Source organism: Ceratosolen solmsi, unplaced genomic scaffold, assembly GCF_000503995.2.
Source record: "Ceratosolen solmsi marchali unplaced genomic scaffold, CerSol_1.0 scaffold27, whole genome shotgun sequence".
Taxonomy (NCBI): domain Eukaryota; kingdom Metazoa; phylum Arthropoda; class Insecta; order Hymenoptera; family Agaonidae; genus Ceratosolen; species Ceratosolen solmsi.
The window spans coordinates 822,711-846,070 of record NW_011948426.1 but is presented as its reverse complement, the minus strand read 5'-3'; the positions used below and the strand labels follow the sequence as shown (position 1 = coordinate 846,070).

Below are 23,360 nucleotides of genomic sequence, written 5' to 3'. Positions count from 1 at the left end.
TATACATATATTATTAAACTAAGAAAATAAAAAAAAAATTAAAAACCTATAATTAATACACATGTACAGTTAAAATAAAAAGAAATAAAATGTACGATGATTCGACTTTCTTAATCTTGAAAATTAAATACTTAATTATATGAAGCGGAAATCAACCTAGTCTAAGCTATAAATGGCCTTGGTAACTAAAGTATTTATAATATGTAAATCAGAAGGTTCCGTTAGAAAACTGATTCGTATCTGATTGTACTGCAAGCGTTACATACACAGTTCAATCCCATTCAATGCAATCATTATTTAAAATAAATTATATAATTATTTAATTTTTAAAGCTCTAAGCTTCAATTTCATGTTATTTTTGTATTTTTATAATTGTAGTCAACAAAATAAATAGTCATATATAATTGAGTTTCGTACTTATTATACAAATACATTCTACAATATTTTTACTACGAATTTAATTAAGTCATAAAGTTATAAATTAATTACAATTATTAGTGAATAAAAATGGCAAAACTGTATCAAAAAATTACTATTTCCACTTTTACTTTTGATGAGAAAATGTTCATATAGAACCAAAGATAAAAAATAGGGCTTTTGAAAGTAAATAGCACTTTTATATTAGTCTTACACTAAAATAAATGTTAATTATAATTAATATTAATTATAATTTACGTAATTATTATTTAATTATGTGATACAATTAACTCTAAGTTCATTTGTAATAACTAAATTCTATTTATCTGTCATAAAATTTTAATATTAATTCAGTACACATAGGAATTTAAAAACTACTCAATGTATTTTTTATAAAATAGAATTATATTAATTTAATATATCGTCGACTTTATTAAGAGACACTATTAAGCCTTTGACGATACTGTCAATTCATTTTTTGATTATATAAAAATCACACACATTATCATATGGAAAAATATTTATTCAATTAAATATTTAAATATTGAAGCATAATTTATAATGAAATGAAGCCTCTATTATAAGATACTCACATCATTATCTTAGGAGTTTGTTTCTCTGAAAATGTATATTCCATTAATATTTACAACATAAGGTAATTTAACATTTATAATAAAATTAAAACAATCATTTCATTATAACCAAGAAATAGTACGACGAATGATATTAACGTATTTTATTTTTTCTTTCATTCGTTTCTTTATCAAATGAAGATAATGAATTAAAAGTTGTTAAGTCATTTTATTTATTTAAAGGTGCACTATAAAATAAGTATATTAAAGGCAGTAGCTTATATTTGTTAAATTATTTGAATAATAAATTAATTAATTTGACATACTGTCAGTAGTTAACAAAAATGTAATGGAAAAAAATATTTTTTTTAACAACGACAAATGTAGAATGCCGAAGAGTCCAGATTATAATCAATGACTATTTAATGTATTATAATTTAATGTAATATTAAGGATCAACGTTGAAGAAATTTTATCGAAACATTGATAATCAATAATATTTAATTACTTCTTATCTACAAGTACATATAATTATTATAGTTCTTTTTTATATATTTCACAAAAAGCAGACATGGTTTTACGGTTAAAATAATAATCTTTTAAGTTATATAAATACTAAATACATTGATATTGCGATAATTAATATTTGAAAATTTCATTTTTTATAATATCTTGAAAATAATTGATGATCAATGGAAGTAGGTGTACAAAATAAAAATATTTTTTCCCAAGTTAGATTACTATATTTATTAAAGATATTAGTCGACATGTATACATCTTATGTTATGTATTATGAAAGACTTGTCTTAATATGCTAACGATTTAATTTTTCTTGATAATTATGAGAAGTAATACATTTTACGAAAGTGACGTGACCTGATGGATCAATCCAGGTACCTCACTGCAGGACAAGTATAGAATCCTTTTTGCCTTGTTTAAAACTTTTTGCAATAATATTATTCCTATTATGTTATATAAATAATTTTAATCGACGTATGAAGGTAAATGAAATAGATAGCGAGAGTTTTTCATATCAATTTTAGATATAAACTTACAGTAAACATGTTTCCTCACGAACCTAAATACAGTACGAGAATACATAGATGTTTATCTTCCCTTATAAATACTATTTACATTTGTTATAATGAATTTACTACTTGACTAGATTAACAAATCGTATCAAGATCCAACAATGACTCATGAACCTCTATGGAAATAATCATTGAAGTATATAAACTATCCATTAATTCCAAATTTAATTCCATACTAGGATGCTTATAAATTAAATGTCGTGAAATTTATATTTTATAAAAATATACCTAAATTATATGTTTTATCAATAATAATCTAGAAAATAAATACGAGGATAAATTAATTTAATTCTTTCATTCTACATGAAATTTTTAAAAATTAATCATTTATAATAGACAACTGATAAAAGAAATTCATAAAAAATTATTATTATATATTAGCCAGAGATTATATTCAGAGTATTGTTATTTGTTCAGTTGTTTTCAAATAAGTTTAACGTTTACTCTTCGTACAAAAGAAGTAAGTAAATGGTATAAAATATACAATTAGAGATAATTAAAACAATTGCTTTTTTTAATCGTTAGATTAAAATTTTAAAGATTTTAGATTTTAATTTACATTTTTTAGATTATATCGTAAAATTTTATTTAGTAATTGTATATTTATTTTGCTTATTGATTGTTATTTTCTTAAAATATTCAATTTGAATATACCGCACGATAGAAAATTAATTTATATTATATATCAAAAGATGATGTAAAAAGAAATTACTATAGATGGAATTATCATTATTTTAAAATTCATACTACATTTATATAATATAAGGAATAATGATTTGATTTTTTTTTAATATTAAAATTTCGTAAAATCAACGACTATATGATATTAGAAGTTTATAATATTTATTTAAGACGAAAAAGGTGTTAAGTAGCTATTAAATTTAATGATGGAATTATTAATGCTGAACGTCGAGTGCTTATAAAACTAAAATTGAACACAATTTTACTTCATATAAATGATCCAATTAGCAAGTATATTCAAAGAATATAAACAGCAATATTCACTCTTGGGCGTAAAGCCAACTAAAGTGCATACAGAGATACAATGGATTTAATTACATTTATTAAGTATAAACGAATAATGACTAACCAAAATAAAAAATGTAAATTAAATAACAACAAAGTCATTAATGTCGTTGCTAGTATTATCAAATTATGCATACGAAATCTTTCACATATACGTACATACACATACCAAGTTGCACGATACAATGTTGACTATGTACATCGACTTACGCAGTTATATATATTCATACAAGAATTTACATAAACACATGAGTATGTTCATATTTAAAATTACAAAATTTAAATATAATAATAATACACGAAGCCAAAATAAACGAACGCATATAAATAAATGTGTGTAAATATGATTAAACGAGAATCCAGGCGTAGCGTCTATATGCACACATCGTTATAATGTATGGAGAGTGAAGAGAGAGAGAAGAGAGAGAGAGAGAGAGAGGGAGAGAGAGAGAGAGAGAGAGAGAGAGGGAGGGAGAGAGAGGGGCCGAGAGGGAGAGGGGAAATTTCATCAAAATAGCATGCAAAATAAATGTATGAAGAAAGAAAAATCTTTTGTAATATAAGTGCTGTGCTCACAATCTCGAAAAAACAAATGCAAATGTGTCGCATTATATCTAACATCGCAGCAAAGCGTCGACCACGCATTAAATAATTAATGAGAGGCAGGAGCTACCTTTTGACCCCGTATACTGGGGACCTTAGTCACCGTCTCGCGGCTGCTTAAGTACCTGGCCAAGAGGTATTGTGTCACTTCCTGTCTAGCGCCTGCACAAACTTATTGTCGATGGTTCCAACAAACAGTCACTAGTTATTTTTTCACTGCTGCTTCAGATTTCTTCTCTGAAGTTCATTCATTTGCACTATTATTAATATATATTAATTGGCCAGTGAGTGCTCGTGTACTTTTTATGTGACTCTTATTATTTACTGTGTTTCCCGTAGTGGTTCGCGCAAATATTTCGAAATCGTGGATCACAAACTGATAATAAAGTCAGTGCGGTAGGTTTCAATAAAATAATATATATTAGAAAGATAATTTTTAAACGTAAAAAGATTTATATTATTTTTTACGAAGTCCATATATTGTTCTTTACATTTTGTAAATCATTTTGAAAATATATAAAGTTCATTTTATTATCTACTGTTGTAGATATTTCATATCTAACGATTAGTAGAATAATTTTGTCGGCAAGATGTTGATTGATCGAGACAGTTGATTGAATTTTGTTTAAATTACATTGTATTTGGCTTTTGAAAAATTAAAAAAATTATCAATTATTAAAGAATTTCTTTCCTTAATAGTGATCATTCAAAATTTTACATGCTATTTATAACAATTTTTTAAGCATTAATACATATAATTTTATTAAATTATCAGTAAATTACCAAAGGTAAAACATGTTTTTATAAGTTTTATATATTGTAAATATGAAAAAAAAAAGAAAAATACAATAAATTTAATTTAATAAAATATCAATTTTTTACTTCTTTTTAATTGATACGTTGATAAAAATAATCGCGTTGATATAACATTAAGTAAATATTAATAAGGTAAATAAAAATAAATATCTGTCTGTACATTAATTTTAATTCGAGTAGTACCGTTTACTACGAAGTACTTATCATTTACTTCCTAATATCACTCGGTCACTATATATAGCCTATTGTAAAATTAATTTTTTTTTAATATTAAATATCTGATTGAATGTTTGATATATGTACGAGAAAATTATCAGCTATTTCACATTTTTTGCTAATTATTCAAATAAATATTAATACTAGAATTAGGAAATTGTTCTATAGCCTATGAATATAAGTAATTTATAATAATTCAATGTGTTACGAGTATACATCTTGTTAATGTTATAGAATAATAATAATAACGACAAAATATTATATGAAATGACATTGTACTTTCCTTCAATAAAAAACTCTGAGATTTAAAATATATTTTTTTCTTGTTCTGCTTAAACATATTTACTACGTAATTTCAGTTTTATAATATATGGTCAATAATATTTATAATTATATTCAATGATTTAATTAATTAATACTAATTTCAAGTAAATACATAAACGAACAATTTATTAATAATTAAAGTTCTTATAACAAGATATAACACTTTTTAAAAATTAAATGATAATTTAATTATGATTATTTTATTGGAATCGAAGATTAAAAATATGGTAATCGGTTCAGCTTTCATTATGTACATATCGATTTCTTAATATGAACTTGATATACCATTATTGATTTATAAGTACATGATTTTCAAATCGATACAATTACATTGGCAATTATTTAAAAAAATTATTTGGAAAAGAAAAAAATTTATTATTTGTCATTATATTTCCCTACGAATATTATCTCCGTTTCTATTTTACGAAGATGGAGACGATAATTTCACCAAGATTTTATATAGGTTTGATAACTCGATATAACTTCTAAAAATCATGAAAATTATAGGTATAAATAAATATGAATATTTGTCCTATATAGAAATAAATTAACAATTGAAAATATTATTTTTAAATTATGAGTAGAACGAGTAGAATAACGTTAGAATAATACATGTTAAGCGTAATAAAACTGTACTTGAAGTCAGTCATTCTAAAAAATTATCCAATATTTACATATATAAGTTCGTATATTGGAATTATGTTCAAATATATATATATATATATTTTTTTTTTTTTTGAGTTTGTCCTATATTCAGTTTGTCAATTGTTGAATTTCCATTATTAAATCTTTGCATTATTGACTAGAGATAAACATTATATTACATATATATTAATATTGATAAAGTTATTATCTACATATAAGTGCTTGTAAATTACTATATCACTACTTTATAAATCCTGGATAAATATGGTTTTATATTTATAAGATGATAGGTCAAATGCTCTAAATAGTTTATTATTGAAATAGAATATTATAAGAAAAAATTGTAATTACAAATATTTGATATGCTTATTCTAATTAGAAGTAAAACGTTCATGAATTGCTAATATAGATAAATACGTAGAAAATATAACTAATATTTCAAGCGTTAAAATTTGATGGAATTTAAATGTTAGAAATTGAAAGAAAAATAATATTTGGAAACTATACTGTTTATATTATACTATTTGATATTGATAGTGATTTTCATTTATTACTTTTTATTTAACCAAATAACTGGTCTTATGTATATTTATCTATAAAATTCATATATAAAATCTATTTATTATATTCTTCTAAATATTATATTAATAAACTATTCTAAAATATAGTTTAGATGACTGAAAAAATAATCTTGATACGTATAATCATATAAACATTTAATCGATGTTGACTTAATTTACAAACATACTAATTAAAATTCGCTTATTCTTTAAATTAACAAATGTACGTTTACAACTATTTGAAAGAACACACTATTTATTATATGAAATAGTGTAAAAAAAATGAAAGCCTTAATATCAAAGATTTTTCATAATCGGATACTGCTAAGTTTTATTACAATACGATCAATAATATTACGTTATTTTTCACTTTTCATGCAACTTTACAATGATAGCCATTCAGTTATAAAAAATGCGAGTTCCTTTGGAGCAGCAGCCTTCCATCAAATACAAATAAATTCTAAGATTACAAAATAAAACCATATTCTGTATATTAATGCAGACAACCAATAAGAAAATGGATCCATCGAATTCGATTCCGGCGTTCTTTGCCGGACGGAGTATATTCGTGACCGGCGCCACAGGTTTTATGGGCAAAGCATTACTCGAAAAGTTACTTTGGTCCTGTCCTGACATCCACGAGATCTTTCTACTAATGAGACCGAAAAAAAAAATGGGAATAGATGATAGGTTGAGACACATGCTGACATCACCTGTGAGTATCGTACGATTTTTAGTTTTTGATCAAATTTCCAATATATCTGAAAGAATTGCAATTATTTGAACTTCAAATTATATAATATTAAATAAATCAAATTCATATGATTTTACAAATGTTAATTATTAAGATTATAAGAATAAACAAGTGTAGAACAATTTTAATGCTGTAAATTCACTCAAATTAAGGCTCATTAAAACAAAATTTAGCTCATAAAGGATATTCTTAGTTTTATCAATTTTTGTGTTAGTGAACTGTACTAATTTACGAATTTATATAACATCTGCGCGTAAATAAAAGCAAATAATAAATATATACGCTTTTATAATACGCAACAATAATAACAAATCATTGAGCTTCTTTAAAAATAACAATACTAAAAGAAAAAGCTAATAGATTTAAATTGTTTATAGTATAAAGTTTGAATTATTATTACAATATTTCAACATCAAAATAGCGTATGATTAACTTACTAAAAATAAATTACTAAAATTCTTAATATATACGATAATAGAGATTGTTGTATTTTTATAATATTATTGCGATTTTCACTACTTTATTGTCATTCGAAGCAGATGTGATTACAAATTATAGGCCATGTAAATTTCAATTTTTATAATGCTCATTACATATAAACCTGCGTACCATTACTTAAAAACATGACCTCTTAATTATAATTATTAGATATAATATTGTTTAAAAAATCACGTAATTCATAACATTAACATTTAAAAACATAATTAAAATATTAATTAATACATTATTTTTATAGTGCAGAATTCTTATGATAGAAAACTGAAAATTTATTTATCCTGTCAAAAGATTATGGATATTAATCACATCTAAGAATAAATAATTAATTTATTTTATGCATTCTAATAATAATATTAATTATATCTAATATATATTAATAATCATTTGTAGTATTTTTTATTATATGTTATAATTACATAATAAATTCTTTAAAGATATTCATTAATAAATTTATAGAGTTGTTATATCTATCTATCGATGTTTAAAAATTTTATGTTTATATTATAGTTATTTAGAAATTTGCATGTCCTAAGTGAATACAATTTCATAGGAATTTAATTTTTCTATTTAACCACGTGTTTTTAAAAGCTTTATTTAAGTTTAATATTATTCACAAATTTATTTATACAATCAAATATCTTGTAATCATAACTATTGATATTACTGGATAATGTTGGATGGAATGGTACTCATTATGAAATTATATTTATTCGCAATGGCATAATTTTCATAAAATTTTTCTAAGCGAACATTATAAAACTACGCCCCTTTATATTATCATAATAATAATAATATTTCCCTTTGATTATAAATCTACATAGAAATCATAATATTTAAATTTTCAAATATTAACTTAGCTTCGATAAATAAGTTCCATTACCTAAATATTAAATTAAGACAAAAAAAAAGAGAAAAAAGCAAAAATGAAAGTGGAATATAAAAGATATATATATATGAAAATATATTTTAGAAAAACAAGTATTGTAATGAGTTTGCATCTAATTAGTGTTTAATTTGAATTTTAAAAACATTAAACTGTGTGATATATTGGCATCAATAAAATAATAACACGATTGTCCGGCATTAAAAATTCTAAGTCATGCCTAATTAATCATTAATTATAATATTTAATAATTCCTCTTAATGTAATTGATCGTTACCATCTAGTTTACCGCTACATTGAAATAAAAAGAATAATACATGTTATTCTTCAATTCCGTTTAGATATTTATGAGATTGCGCGAAACACGACCCAAAGCTTTAGAGAAATTAATTCCAATACAAGGAGACATAAGTGCAGAGGGTTTGGGATTACCATCGGTGGAAAGGCGAGTACTCATTGAACGAGTTTCTATTATATTTCACGTAGCTGCGAGCGTAAGATTCAATGATCCTCTTAAAGATGCAATTATTATCAACACAAGATCTACGAGAGATATATGCATTTTGGCAGCGAGTATGAAAAATTTGGTGGTAAGTGATCTTGTCTAATGAACCAATACGATTATGAAATGCAAAATTTTTGCGTTATGTGATTTGATAGTATAAAAAAGGTATGCTCCTTAATACTTTTTTTTTTTACAAAATTAGCTGGTTATTTTGCCTTAAAAATCTTCAATTTCTCTTAAAATTTCGAAAAATCTCTAAAAAAAAAAAAAAAAAAAAAAAAAAAAAAATAGATAATCGTAAAAATATTAACAGATATATTTTACCAAAATAATAAGGCTACGAAAACAAATCTAAAATTTAATGGAAAAAGAGAGACAGGATGGCGACGATGTCGATGCTATTTAAGATATATCCCCTCCCGATAAAAAGAGTAAAAACATTATCTCGATCCCTGACCTTTGTCGATTTCTCATCCCACAGCTATCTTTTATTCGGTTGTCGGTGATCTCCTGACCAAATTTCATTTCGCGTCTCTCTCTCTCTCTCACTTTCGCGCGCGTGCGCGCGCTTTCTGTATCTGTTGCGAGTATTAGTATTGCAGATTGGCCGGAAACTCCTTAATTTTGCCGTTCATCTTTTTCTGAATTTTGCGTACGTGATTGTAACTCTGTGCATGTGTGGTTTTATACTTGGTAAACGCGCATAACTGAATATTGCCAGTGCTTTATATTTCTGGTGCATCTCAGATTTTCTAATGACTAACGCTTTTAAAAATTCAGCGAGCAATAAGAATTCAACACTTTGATTGATAATTCTTAATGCACTAGAGATGCTTTTACGAATTTCCATATATTTTTTAAATTACGGATAATGTAAGAAAAATTTTTTTACATTATGTATCTGATATTTATATTAATGAACTCAATTGTTAAACTATTTTTATTGTCATTATTCATTTTTAATTTTGTTTATTTGATTAGAACTCTCGTTCTATTATGTCGAAGAAGTATTTTAGATAGCATTCTCATTTAGCGCAGATATATTGTATTTTACAGATTATTACGCATGATAATATATCTTTTACGGATAACGAAAATAAGCAAATGTATTATGTTTATAATAGATTAATTGTATACAAGTCATTCGAATATTTTACTAGCAGTTTATATTTTCTGAAGAAGTGTTGAAATAATCACGTTTTTCAAATCAATAAGAATTCTCAAGATTCTTTTTAATAATTTTAATCATTAATACATAAGTATTATTTAAAATCTTTATGGAATCATTTTATTATTGTAGTAAATTTTAATTCGTCTAAGTAAAAATCTTAAAGTAATAAAATTATAGTGTATAATAATTGTAGAGAAATATTTTTTTTAATATTGTATTACGAAGTAATTGTTTGTCAATATTATTTTTCAATGTTAATACGTTTTTATGCATTATTGATAATTCCTTATTAATTAAACGAACGATTCTTATTTGGAGACATTTAAAAATATTAATAATAAAATTTAAGAATACACGACATTTATTCATATACAGTAAATTTAACGAACGGAATAAAATAGATTTTTTTTACAAAAACTCTATTAGAAAAAAATATTGTTCAATACTATCTACACCCGACACTCTAACTACACCAATAAAAATATTTATAGAACCAATTGTGTTTTGTAAATATACTTTCTTAAATGTTTGCATGTTTGATTATACCATGAGACTTTCTTATTTACAATTCTAATATTTCAATTCAAGTCTGAGAACATCAAATCAAACTCATTTCATTATTTTGCTTCCTATTTATGTAAATGACAAACTCCAGGCACTTATGCATGTCAGTACTACCTATTGTCAATCGGACAAATATATTGTCGAGGAGCAGTTATATCCCAGTGAAGTGGATTGGAAAAAAATAATTCGTATAACCGAAACTCTTAATGATTCTGTCATAGAGCCCTTAACATCAAAGTAAGTTTTAACTTCAGTATATAAATAGCGAATGTCTATACACCAACACACCATTGAATTCCATGCGTATATATATATATATATGCACGTAGGCACAAATGTATACACATTTAGTAAGCATTCAGAGTTGTACAATATGATTTTTTTAAAAGAGTAATTACACGTATATATTTATAAATTTATAAATTCTGCCACATTTATTAATCAATTTAATGATTATTATTTTAAAGACATGTTCGGCTTCTTTAAATGATGATAAAGAAACGAGGCTTCGTCTAACAAGTTATGATATATTAAAATTACTTTTAAATATTACAGAAATATATTATTAAAATGATATTAGTAATATAAATGCGTAAAATAATTGTTGTGAAGAATTCAAATAAAACGTCTTTGCTTTAGTATGCAAAAATTAGTCATTGATGATAAATATTAATAGCTTCCGTTCAATTATAATTGCAATATTAATAGATTTACTTATAGGAAATTATAAATAAATTAAATCTTAGCATATTATTACACGTAAAATAAAATATATTGTAATACGCAATGATAACAAAGACAAAATGAAAAATTTGTTTGATTATTACGAATTAATATATCGAAAGTCAATTTTTTTAATTATTTTTAAAGATTGATTGGTAATTTTCCAAATACATATACATTCGCCAAACGATTGGCCGAAGGAGTTGTTGCCGATTACGCTGGCATATTACCAATTATCGTGTTTAGGCCATCTATAGGTAAGTTTGATAAATATTATTCATTAGCCTCAATATAGATTATATTATTTCATTTTATTATTTTTTTTTAATGTTCCATATATTACTGAAAATAACTACTTACTATAAAAAATTAATAGTAAATATTTATATATTCATTTATTCAGTTCAATCAATGGAAAATATTATTACTCTATACACATATCGATGTTTTTTCATAAGTCAATCATTTCTTAACATCTTTTTTTCCAACCCAATTACTAATTATTGTTTAGCAATATTATCGTGAATTAATAAATTTGCTATAAATGTGTATCGTGCGCATGCGACTTTATTTTCAGTAATATCATCGGTGGATGAGCCTCTTGTTGGTTGGTTGGATAATTTCAATGGACCTGTTGGCATGATGGTGGGTGCTGGAAAAGGCATTCTTAGGGTCATATATTTCGATTCGAACACCAACGCCGACTTTATACCTGTAGATGTAGTTATCAAGGCCATGATTACTTCTACTTGGAAACGGGGAATCGTTACGTACCGATCGTTCCACCCTCCATTTTAAATTATTCATTTCAGATTTTTCTTATTTCTTTTTATAGACTCTTAACTTTAGAGATATTATATTGTATGGAATTAGAATATGGATTTTATAGCACATATACATTTTGAAGAATATACCGGTGAATTTATATTGCAAAATTCAATATAGATTCTGAAATATAGTTAATTGTTCAGGCTTATGTCTTATTATCAGCTTATGCCTATTATCAGTCTTAATTCAATAATTCAAGCTTATGCACTACACAGTATTACAAAAACTCTAGTTGTATTTACTTTCTCGCAAATTTTAGTTAAAAATTCAAGCATAATGCTTGAAGCCTAATTAGATTATGCATAATTATGAATTAAAAAAGATAATCAAAGCATATTTCACTACTCACATTTTATATATGTATTATTTTTTCATTCTTTTAGAATATTAATTAGCTGTACCTTTCGTTGCTATCGAACGATTTTATATATTTAAAATGAATTTTGAAATTTTAAGATCTTTGTTTATTAAAACCTTTAATAAAAAATTGTTTAAAAATTTATTATTTTTAAATCTACATGTGCACTAATTACTTCTATTGATATTAAATGATTTAAAAAAGATATGTATATAGAATTTTGTATAAAATAATTACAACAAAAAATATGAATGGATATAATTTTAAGTATAAATATTTTTTATTACTAAAAATTTTTTACATATAATTATTGTTTTTTAAATGGAATACTAAGTGATTCGTATTAAATGAATAATAAGAGGATTATTTTACATAAATATCCGAATTTCAGTAAAAACAAAAGTTAAGTAGGTTTGTGGAATGACAATTATAGTGGTAAGCATCCATTATACATAATTTATGCTATTTATGATGTATTTAAGACAGTTTATTTTTTATCTTTGAATTATGAAGTTTTGTATAAACATTATCAATTTTTATGATTCTTCATTTAATAAATAAATAATAAACAAGGTCAATTCATTGTAATATATTATTATATTCAAGAACACCAATATTATTCAGTTATTATGTGACGATATATGTTTTAAAGAATTATAATAGATTGGTTTTAAAATAGCTTAATTGCGTTAGTAATGATTTTTATATTAATGACATTAAAGCTTGTTTTTATTTGGAATACAAAGTTGTTTACAATTCTGTTGTTTTTCAGTTGGAACAATTGAGTTAATAATAACATTACATAAACCATATTTAACCATGAAGATGAATAAAATGATGTTGAAATATGTGTTTATGTAAAGCTACAAGTGTGCAAGACACTGTATAACACAAGTTCAATATTTAATTAAAATTTTTATTTATGTAAATTGTACTTATTTTAAAAATTATATTTGCAGTGTTTTGATTATTCTCATTTACACAAGTGAACTCATTAATTTTCTTATTATTATATTTATTAGCTACTTCAACTATATACATTTCAGAAATTTTAAAATATAAGAATAGATTCTGTACATATTTATTATAATATATAAATATCATTATATGACATTTAAAATAAAATAATAAAATTAACTAGGTGCCTTAAACAAAAATTATTTTTCGAATTAGAATTTTATAATCATATTTAACATAAACATTAAGCGCTACATCGTAACAATATTAGGTTAATATTTTAAAAATATATTCATGAATATCTTTAGACATTGCATATACATCATTTTTAATGAAAATTGAAAAATGAAACCATACTATATTATATCTCATGAGTTTTAAAATCATTCTCTTCTACATTATATATTTCTATTAAATGGTATAATAATGTTGTCGTTTAATAAAAGAAATATATAATTGTATTTTTAAATTGCTTATTTACTTCTTTAATTTTGTTAAAGTATGTGTTTTTTTCCATTCATGATATCAATTCTTTCCCTTAGGATTACAAGGGATCCTAGTATTCACGTTTATAATTGCTCATCTTCTGATATTCGGGGTGTAAGTATGTCAGTAATAGTGGATTTAGGACTCCGATTCACCGAAAAAATTCCCTTGGAGAACATATTATGGGTTCCTCAAGTGGTCATTGCCAGTAATAAATATGTCTATTACATCCTCACACTATTATTGCATTTATTACCTAGTTTAGTGATTGATATGTTTTTAAAATTCGCTGGAAAAAAACCTATGTAAGATCTATATTATATATTTTTATGTATTAATTTAATTTTTGAAATTTTCATGAATTAGACATTTATTCAAATATAATTTTATTAAAATATATAAACATTTAAATACCCTAAACGAATTACGTATTAAATTTATGTCGTGAAAAAATATATTATATTTTATGTTTTGTTAAATAGCAATTTCATAGAAATATTTGAATAATAATTTAACAATTTTATGATAAAAATCATAAATATAATGTCTGATTGCGTTTCAGAAAAATAAATTAAGAAACTTTTAAAGAATAGTCATTTATAATAAAATTTGATTAAATAGCAGTTTTTTAAACGTAACAATATTAAATTATATAGATATAAATATAAATATGTTTATAACAGAAATTAATCGATTGTATTATACATTTAATTTATACCGATTTATATGCTTGTTTTTAAGTAAAAGCTTTTTCCCTATAAATTACCGGTTAAACAATGTTTGATTTTCTAATTCACTATACAGAAGTAAAAATTATAAATAAGAAAAAATATATCTATTGAAAAAGTTTAGAAATGCATTTAATAATACATATATTCATAACTAATTTAGATGTCAATATAAATTATGATTGTCTAATTAATGAAATTTAGAAATAAACTAATTTTGGCTGAAGTATATGTATTGGATATCTATGAAATGTATGAATGCAATAAAAAAAAAAAAAAAAATGTTTAGGTTGTTCAAGCTACAAAAAAAGGTCTATGCAGCTAATAATGCCTTACTATACTTTTTAACAAACGAATGGAAATTTAAGAATAAGAAGATGCTCACATTATTAACGGATATTTCAGCTACAGATGTTAATGATTTTGGATTTGATTATGCCGCATTTAGTGTAGAAACATATTTTTCGTAAGTCAACCAATTGTACATCACGTTATTAATTGAAAATAATCTTTTCTCTATAATGTAAGTAGATTTAAAACATCTTTTATTTAAAAAGTTCTTCGTTTACGATATTAATTGAAAAAATGATTTAATTATTTTAATAAGAATTGTAATATGGAATGTTGAATTAATATTAAATATAGTTTAATAAAATACAGATTTTATTTATAGATCTTTTTCGATTATCAATGCATATGCTTTTATATAAAACGCTGTTTATACATTCTAAAATATTTTGAAATACGTACATATATTTTTATATTATGTTATGATTTACGTTTCAGTTTAACAATACATTTATCGAATTTTTTTCTATTCTGTCAAATATTATTCATTTATACTATATTATTTATCAATTATAAATTAATAAATTGAAAAAATATTATTGCACTAAATTGTACTTTAATTTCGATCTGGGATGGAATAAATTTATGTAATTAATAATTCAGTTATCCCAATTGTATTTATAACTAAGTATTAATAAAATAAATACTCAAACATCATAAGATTGATATTAAAAAAAATGTTTTTAATTTTATCGTAGGAATTGTATAGTTGGCGCAAAAAAATACCTGCTTAATGAAGACATGAATAAAGTAAAAGAAGCTAAAATACACTATGACCGGTAAGTCATTTACATTCGATAATTTTCTTCTTAAAGAATATAATTTCTATTTTTATAATATCGGTAATTTATTGATTTTGCTTTTAATACAACGAAATAAGATGAATATGTATGAAATTGATATTTTTAATCTTTGTTGATATTAAATCATTTATATAATATTTTATGACTATTTTGACTAATATTTTGCAATAAGTATTATTAGAAAATTATAATAAAATTACTTACATCATTATATTTTTATTTTATTTTGAAAAGTAATGGTAAATCGTAATCATTATTATGCTATTTTTGTCCATAAAGAATACGTCAAAAAAAATTTCACTCCATCTTATAATTCATAATATACGTTGTCACAATTTTTTCTTGCTTGGTACAACCAATTTTAATCTGTTCATTACCATTTCTTTGATATTGAAAACTATTGTTCGCATACTAGTATACTTAGATGAATACTTTCTTTACTTATAAATATCTATACATGGTTAATACAATTTTTACAACACAAACTTATATGAATTTTTCTACTGCTAATAATCCAAAATTGTTTGGTTGACTAACTCTTCGTTACCTTAGTACCGAGAGTTTGATCAATCGTTTTATACCTAAAACTAGGTTATCTTTTGTATATTTCAGGCGCTCTTTCTCCCTTTCTTCCTTATGATTCTATACAATTTTTCCTAATTTTATTTTATTTTAAACTATTATTATCTATGAAATAAATACTTTCCATTGATACATTTATACGATATAAATACGAATTCATATTGAAATACCATAAGATGCGCAGGAATTGCGCATTACTGATATTAATTTAAAATTTTCATGCTTCTAAAATATTGTAAATCATTTATTTTAACAAGATAAAAATATTTGTATATGATATGTAATATAAGATAATATAATGTAATGATAAGTATAATTATGAAAAGTTTTAACAATATTTCTGTTACAGAATGTACTGGATTGACAAATGTTTTAAAATTTGGATATTAATATTTGCGATATGGTTTGTACTTAATTTTAACATACTACCCACTAACACAGGTTTATATATTCCAATGAGTAAAGTGTTCCAATAATTAATGGCAACAAACAAAATGCAATTATTTTATACACGAAACTGATCAATTCATCATAATGTGGTCTTCGCAATTCTTACATGACGTTAACCTTTGTCTCTCGTCGATGTTCTTACTACTCGTTCTATTTATCTGTCTCTATATATTTTTCACGCTTTCTTTGTTTTTTATTCATGTTTTTTCATTGCCTTCGTTTAATATCTTTCATAGCGTTTTATTTAATTACATAAATAAAAACGATTGCATTTACAATCATTTTATTATAATAAAAGAAATAAATATGTTTATAATCAATACTTCTTATCTCCTTATTTTATTTTATAATATATTTAATAATTAATCCATAATTGATAAATTAAAAAAATGCAGTTAAAGACGACTTACGTATGAAATTCATGGAAATATTTATTATATTTTAGATTTTCTTTTGTTATTAGCGTTTATAACTCAGAAGCTTATTCTTTATTTTTCACTCTTATTTCAATAATAATTAAAATACTCTGGCGAATTTCATAATGTATTAAAAGGCTAAGGAAAAAGATAAAAAATCTACGCTTGTTTACATAAATAATACATTATTAAAAAATTTTGATTTACTCTCTTTTGTAATTTAATAAAAATAAAATTAATAAATTGAATATAATAACCCCGTATCCAATATTTATCATATTATCATATTAAGTAATCTTGTATTACGATCTATAAAGGTAAATTACTCTTATTTTCAAAACATATCTAACTCAATTATAGAAAAGAATAATTTATTCATATCAATTGAATTTGTAACTCCCTTTTGTAATTTCTATAAAACTTTCGTCATTAACAGATAATTTAAATATTAATGCAACATAAATAGTTCTTCACTTCAATTAAAAAAAAAATCGTATTATATATATATATATATATATATATATATATATATATATATGTATTTCGCATTTAAATAATTAGGTAAAGAAGGAAATTAATTGAGTACGAAAAATTTGTGATGTTATGTTTATTTAATTTTTCGTATTAATGATTACTCTATATTTATAGTTGACATTATTTTATAAATATATTACATTACGATGAAAATTGCATAAAACCATTTATAGGATTTTTTTGAATCTTTGAAACTTATATATATTTTTAAATAATATTTTAAAGTTTCATGTTGAATTATAAAAATAATTAAGCTTTTGTTCATTTTTATTAATGCGCTAATATTCATACAATTATACAATATGTTTATTGGGGTATACACACACGCACGCGCACAAAAATACATCCACACCCATGCATACACGCACAACACAAATACACACACATGCATCCACGCGCAACTCAAATACACGCACACATACGCCTGCGCGGGCGCGCGTGTTTATGTATGTGTATATTTATAACGATATATTTGTGTATTAAAATATTATTTTATTGTATTAAAAGTTTTACCGTAAACTTTAAAAAATATTTTTACAATTTATTTTTAAATAGAAATGGTCAAGCTACATGTAACAAACAAAAAGATATTCTATATGCTAAAATGATTTTTGCAAAATATAGCTTATCCAAATACTATTAAAAATCACTTTATTAAGTATAATATCTAAACAAATTTTAATAAATATGTAATTTTTTAAATTTAGTGTACTAAAAATCAATATGACATTGGAGGAAATAATATTAATAAGAATAGAATTAAATAATACTATATATTTTCATTAATTTAATGGAAACTAATTATATGGAAAAGTTTTGTCGTGTAATATATATCGAAAATATTACAGTTGAACAAGTACGTAAAAAATCATATATTCATAAAAATTGCTCAGTAAAAACTCAAGCAATACATATCGATTATTTATCACGCGGTATTAGAAACAATTCTTTTAATTTATAATAAAATTAAGAAATAGAATATGTAACAGAACATGCTATTTATAATGCAAAGTAATACAAAAATTATGATGTAAAAAAAAAATTATGTTAAAGTATTTTATTGTGAAACCTTAAAATTAAATAAATTAATAGTTTTGCATAAATATTTGTATACATCTATTTATACAAGACTTACTTCTAAAAGAATTAGTTGCCTTATAAATTGTATCCCCAGTATTTTTCTTATACTGCTCATTCGATTAGTTTTTATATTCATTTATTGTGTTATTCACCTCTCAAAAATAGTCAAGAAAAATTTGTGAATTTTATTGGAAGAAGCCTTTTTATACGTGAATAATATTAAATTTAACTCATCATTATAAAGTTAAAAAAACTTATGTAAATTTTTGAACTTCATATTTATTTAAGTGAAAATGTATTGAGAGTCTTTAGAAAAAATTTCCATAAAATACATTAACAAGCTTCGAAACTCTTAATTCATTCAATAGTTCGACCATTCTCACTTATCTGTTTGTATTTTTGTCTAAAAATATTTATTATGTACGATTCTTATACTGCCATGTATTTTTTCACTACATTTTTACTATAATTTTATTTTATTTATACATTTAATGTAAGTTTTATAAACAATATAATATAAATAATTGCATAAATATAAGATAGTGAAATATATATTATTTGATAAAAATTTTTTTATATAATTTAATTATAATATTCCAGTATTTTGTAATAATTAATTAAAATTATGCTACAAATATTAATTTTGAACAAATTATACATCTAAATAATAAAAATATAGTTAATAAATTTTCATTTATATTAATTAATTGCGGTAAGGAAACTTGGTGAAACAATTCTTATTCTATTAACTTCGAAAAATTTCTTATTATTAGCAGTTAGTGCTTATTAGGACATGTTGATGTTTTAATATTCAAGTATTTCTAAAAAGTAAAAATACATAAGACTGATATTTATAAAATTACCTCAATTTTCAATTCTTATGAATAAGATTATAAATTTTATATATATATATATATATATATAATTAAATACAGATTGTCTATTAATATTACATGTAAACACAATCTAAAATAATGATTTGCATAATCGATAGAAGATGAAATGCAAGATTGTTTAATAGACAATTCTAGAAATATATAATAGATAAAATAATGGATGATATAAAAAATAAGAATATTTTAATTTATATTTTATTAAAGTTAATCATTGAGAATCAATTTTTATAATTTGTTCATAAAATGTAATATAGAAAATAAGAATAATAGTACTCTTGGCTACTTAATTTTCAAATTGGCTATATGATTAATATGTAAATACACTTAATGCAGTTTAATGATACCTTTTTATCGTACTGATAAGGAATATTGCGTTTCACAAAAAGCGTACGATTCAATTTTACGCCGACGAAATTGAAATATATTTAGACATTGGTATTTTATCTAATCTATAGATCCTAAGTAACACTATCGTATTTTTAATACTTTTATTTAATTGTAAACTTCAATTTTTTGCGGACTCTAATGTTAGTTTGAAAAAATTAGAATTTTAAGTTGTCAATAAATTGTATAAGCAAAATTATTTATCCAAATAAAAATATATTTTATAAGTAATTATTAAAAATTTTATTCGCAACATTTATTTGTCACAGTGTACATTTGTGAAAGTTCATTGCTAATTATATTTTATATCATTTGTATTAATAAATATGAATTCACTATCATATTTTATATGATTTATATATTCATTCAGCTTATAAATATTATTACCTTGTACTTGTCGTTTAATAATTGTGATTTTATCATATTTCGATAAAATGTTCAATCTAAATTATAGGTAGTGTAACTTGTAAAAAAATAAAATTATATAGTCATCAATTAGATTTATAGAAAATAATTAACAGCATACAAACAATGAATACCCTATTTTATATAATTCCAATAATTATAATTGGTCCTTATAATAAATAGATAAATTTATATATTTTATTTTATAGCACTTGTTTGTTTTATATTAGTAAATTTAAAGACATTCAATAAAATTTTATATCATTAATTACACATTATTAGGTGAACATAACAAATTTAATGATAGACAAATAAAACTTATTAATAATAATAAGAAATAAATATTGCTTATAGAATAACTAAATTAGTACGTAAATTATATTGAGAAAGATTTATAAAATGTATGACGAAAAGAAATATTTTCTATTATAGAAGTAGATAATTTATATTTTAGTATTACATTGAAACTTTGAAAAGAATATAGAAAACTACATACAGCAAACAGTTATTTTAATTTTAAATACAAAGCAAACATTGAAATTTACAATAAATTTATTATGAATAAAATTTAGATAAAAATAAATATATGTACAATATTTTCCTTTCATAATTTTTCACTTTAACGAAAAAATACTACAATATCACATACTATTATACTGGATTTTATATATTTTTTTAATATGAACATTTATGCCTGTTAAACGCTTTTTAAATATTTATTTATAGATATAAATATCAGTTTGGTAAAGTTAAAAATTCTTATAGGATCTTTATTAATTCAAATGATTTTAACCATACACAATAGTTTAATATGATAATTTAAATATGATATTATTAAGATTAAATATGATATTATTTATATAAATTCTGATAGTCTTAAATATTCAGTTAAAGACTTTAAATTACATAATAATGCAAATATATATATATATATATATATATATAGATACCTAAATAATATGTAGTAGAAAAGTAATTTTTAACAGTAAATTATATTAATTGTGGAATATGAATGCGATTCATAAAATACAAAATTAAGAATTTTAAATAAAAATTAAATATTTAAATTATTTACATGTTATATTCTTTATTTAAATATTATTTTTTATATCACAAAGATATATAATTATTGTAATCAATTTGAATATTTAACCGAATATTTAATTTCAATAACCATTCAATTCAAATTACAACTATTTATTGTGCACATTTCTAAATAGTTTAAAAAAAAATCATAACCCAAATATTTATATTATATTATGAAGAAAGTTAAAAGAAAGTCAAAATAAAATGTTTTTCTTATTAAATTTGATTGGCCGTAATATTTTCTTTACTACTATATATATAAAAAATAACTGTGTATTACAATTTTTTTTTTAAATAATCATTCTTATTCATAATAACGTCAAATGGTTACTTTATAAACTTGTTAATTTATATTATTACATACATAAATATATACATAAGAATTATACTATATATAAATGTTAAATTAATGAATATTTGAATAAAATAATGATATTTATGATAAGTAACTAGGTATTAATTTGTTAAACAGTAGATAATTATTGATTATTTAACCTTATTGTATGCTTTACATATTACGACAGGTAAGAGATCATTATAAAGTATTGTTTTTTTATTCCAAATTTATTGTAATTTTGATAGTGATGATATACTTGGACTAATGTATCACTTATTGGTGTTAGATTCACATGTATGATATAAAATATAATGATGTACTTAAGGATTTATGAAATTTATAAAATTATATTAGTTTTCCAATTTGAATCGAATTTAAATAACTAAAATTAATGTAAACTTTTTGAATAGAGATATTAAATTTTATTAGGTAGAATCTTATGAATATTTTAATTCTATATTGACAGATCTAATTAAAATTTAAAAATATTATGAAATTAATTTATACACACACACAGATACACACACACGCACACGCACACACACACACACACATAGATACACACACACACACATATATATATATAATATGTATACTTAATGAAATGCATTAGCAGATGAATCATATGAAAGATTTGTTATATGAATATTTAAAACTATTAATACTAGTTTAAACTTTTACACAAGGAAAATTTCTATTATGAATTTGAAGAAATTGGATTAAATTATGTAATGATATAATAGTGGATAAAATTATATTTTCTTCTGAATCCATAACTATGAAAATCATTCGGGATAATAAATCAAATACAATTTTAATTATATAAATATATGTATATTCCTATCTAAATCCTTTGTAACTAACACTATTACTGTTTTACTATTTTATTATATAAATATTATGTAACAATGATTGGATGCGGTAAAGGTCCACATATACAAAAAACAACGAGTAGAGTATAAAATATATTTTTCATATTATGTTTTTTTTTTTTTTTTTAATTATTCTCTATAACATATGCATTATACATAAGAATATTGCTCGTAGTATATAATAAACCAAAATGGTTATATTACTTTATAGTAAATTTTAGCTTTTGCAAGATTTAATTGTAGTAAATAGTTAATAGTAAAATAAATATATTAATTTAAAATTTTGAATCATTGTGAAAGTAAAGTTTAGAAAGTTAAAGTTCAAGCTTTGTAATAATTTATATATTAATACATAGAAGAAAGTAATATAATATTCAGGCTTAATTGAATGTACTTGATATATGAATTAATTAAAAAAAAAACAACAACCGCTATTAAGGAT

General features: G+C 22.5%; 1 protein-coding gene across 1 annotated transcript; it reads left to right on the top strand.

Moving 5' to 3' along the window:
• The first annotated feature begins 6,724 nt into the window (after positions 1–6,724).
• Positions 6,725–17,120, top strand: LOC105363075 (putative fatty acyl-CoA reductase CG5065). Its single transcript, XM_011500653.1, has 9 exons — positions 6,725–6,985; positions 8,747–8,995; positions 10,737–10,882; positions 11,516–11,625; positions 11,946–12,138; positions 14,054–14,302; positions 15,015–15,191; positions 15,772–15,852; positions 16,808–17,120. Exons 1-9 carry the CDS (start codon positions 6,767–6,769, stop codon positions 16,932–16,934), a joined length of 1,551 nt encoding a protein of 516 aa, XP_011498955.1. The 5' UTR covers positions 6,725–6,766; the 3' UTR covers positions 16,935–17,120.
• Positions 17,121–23,360: the final 6,240 nt, after the last annotated feature.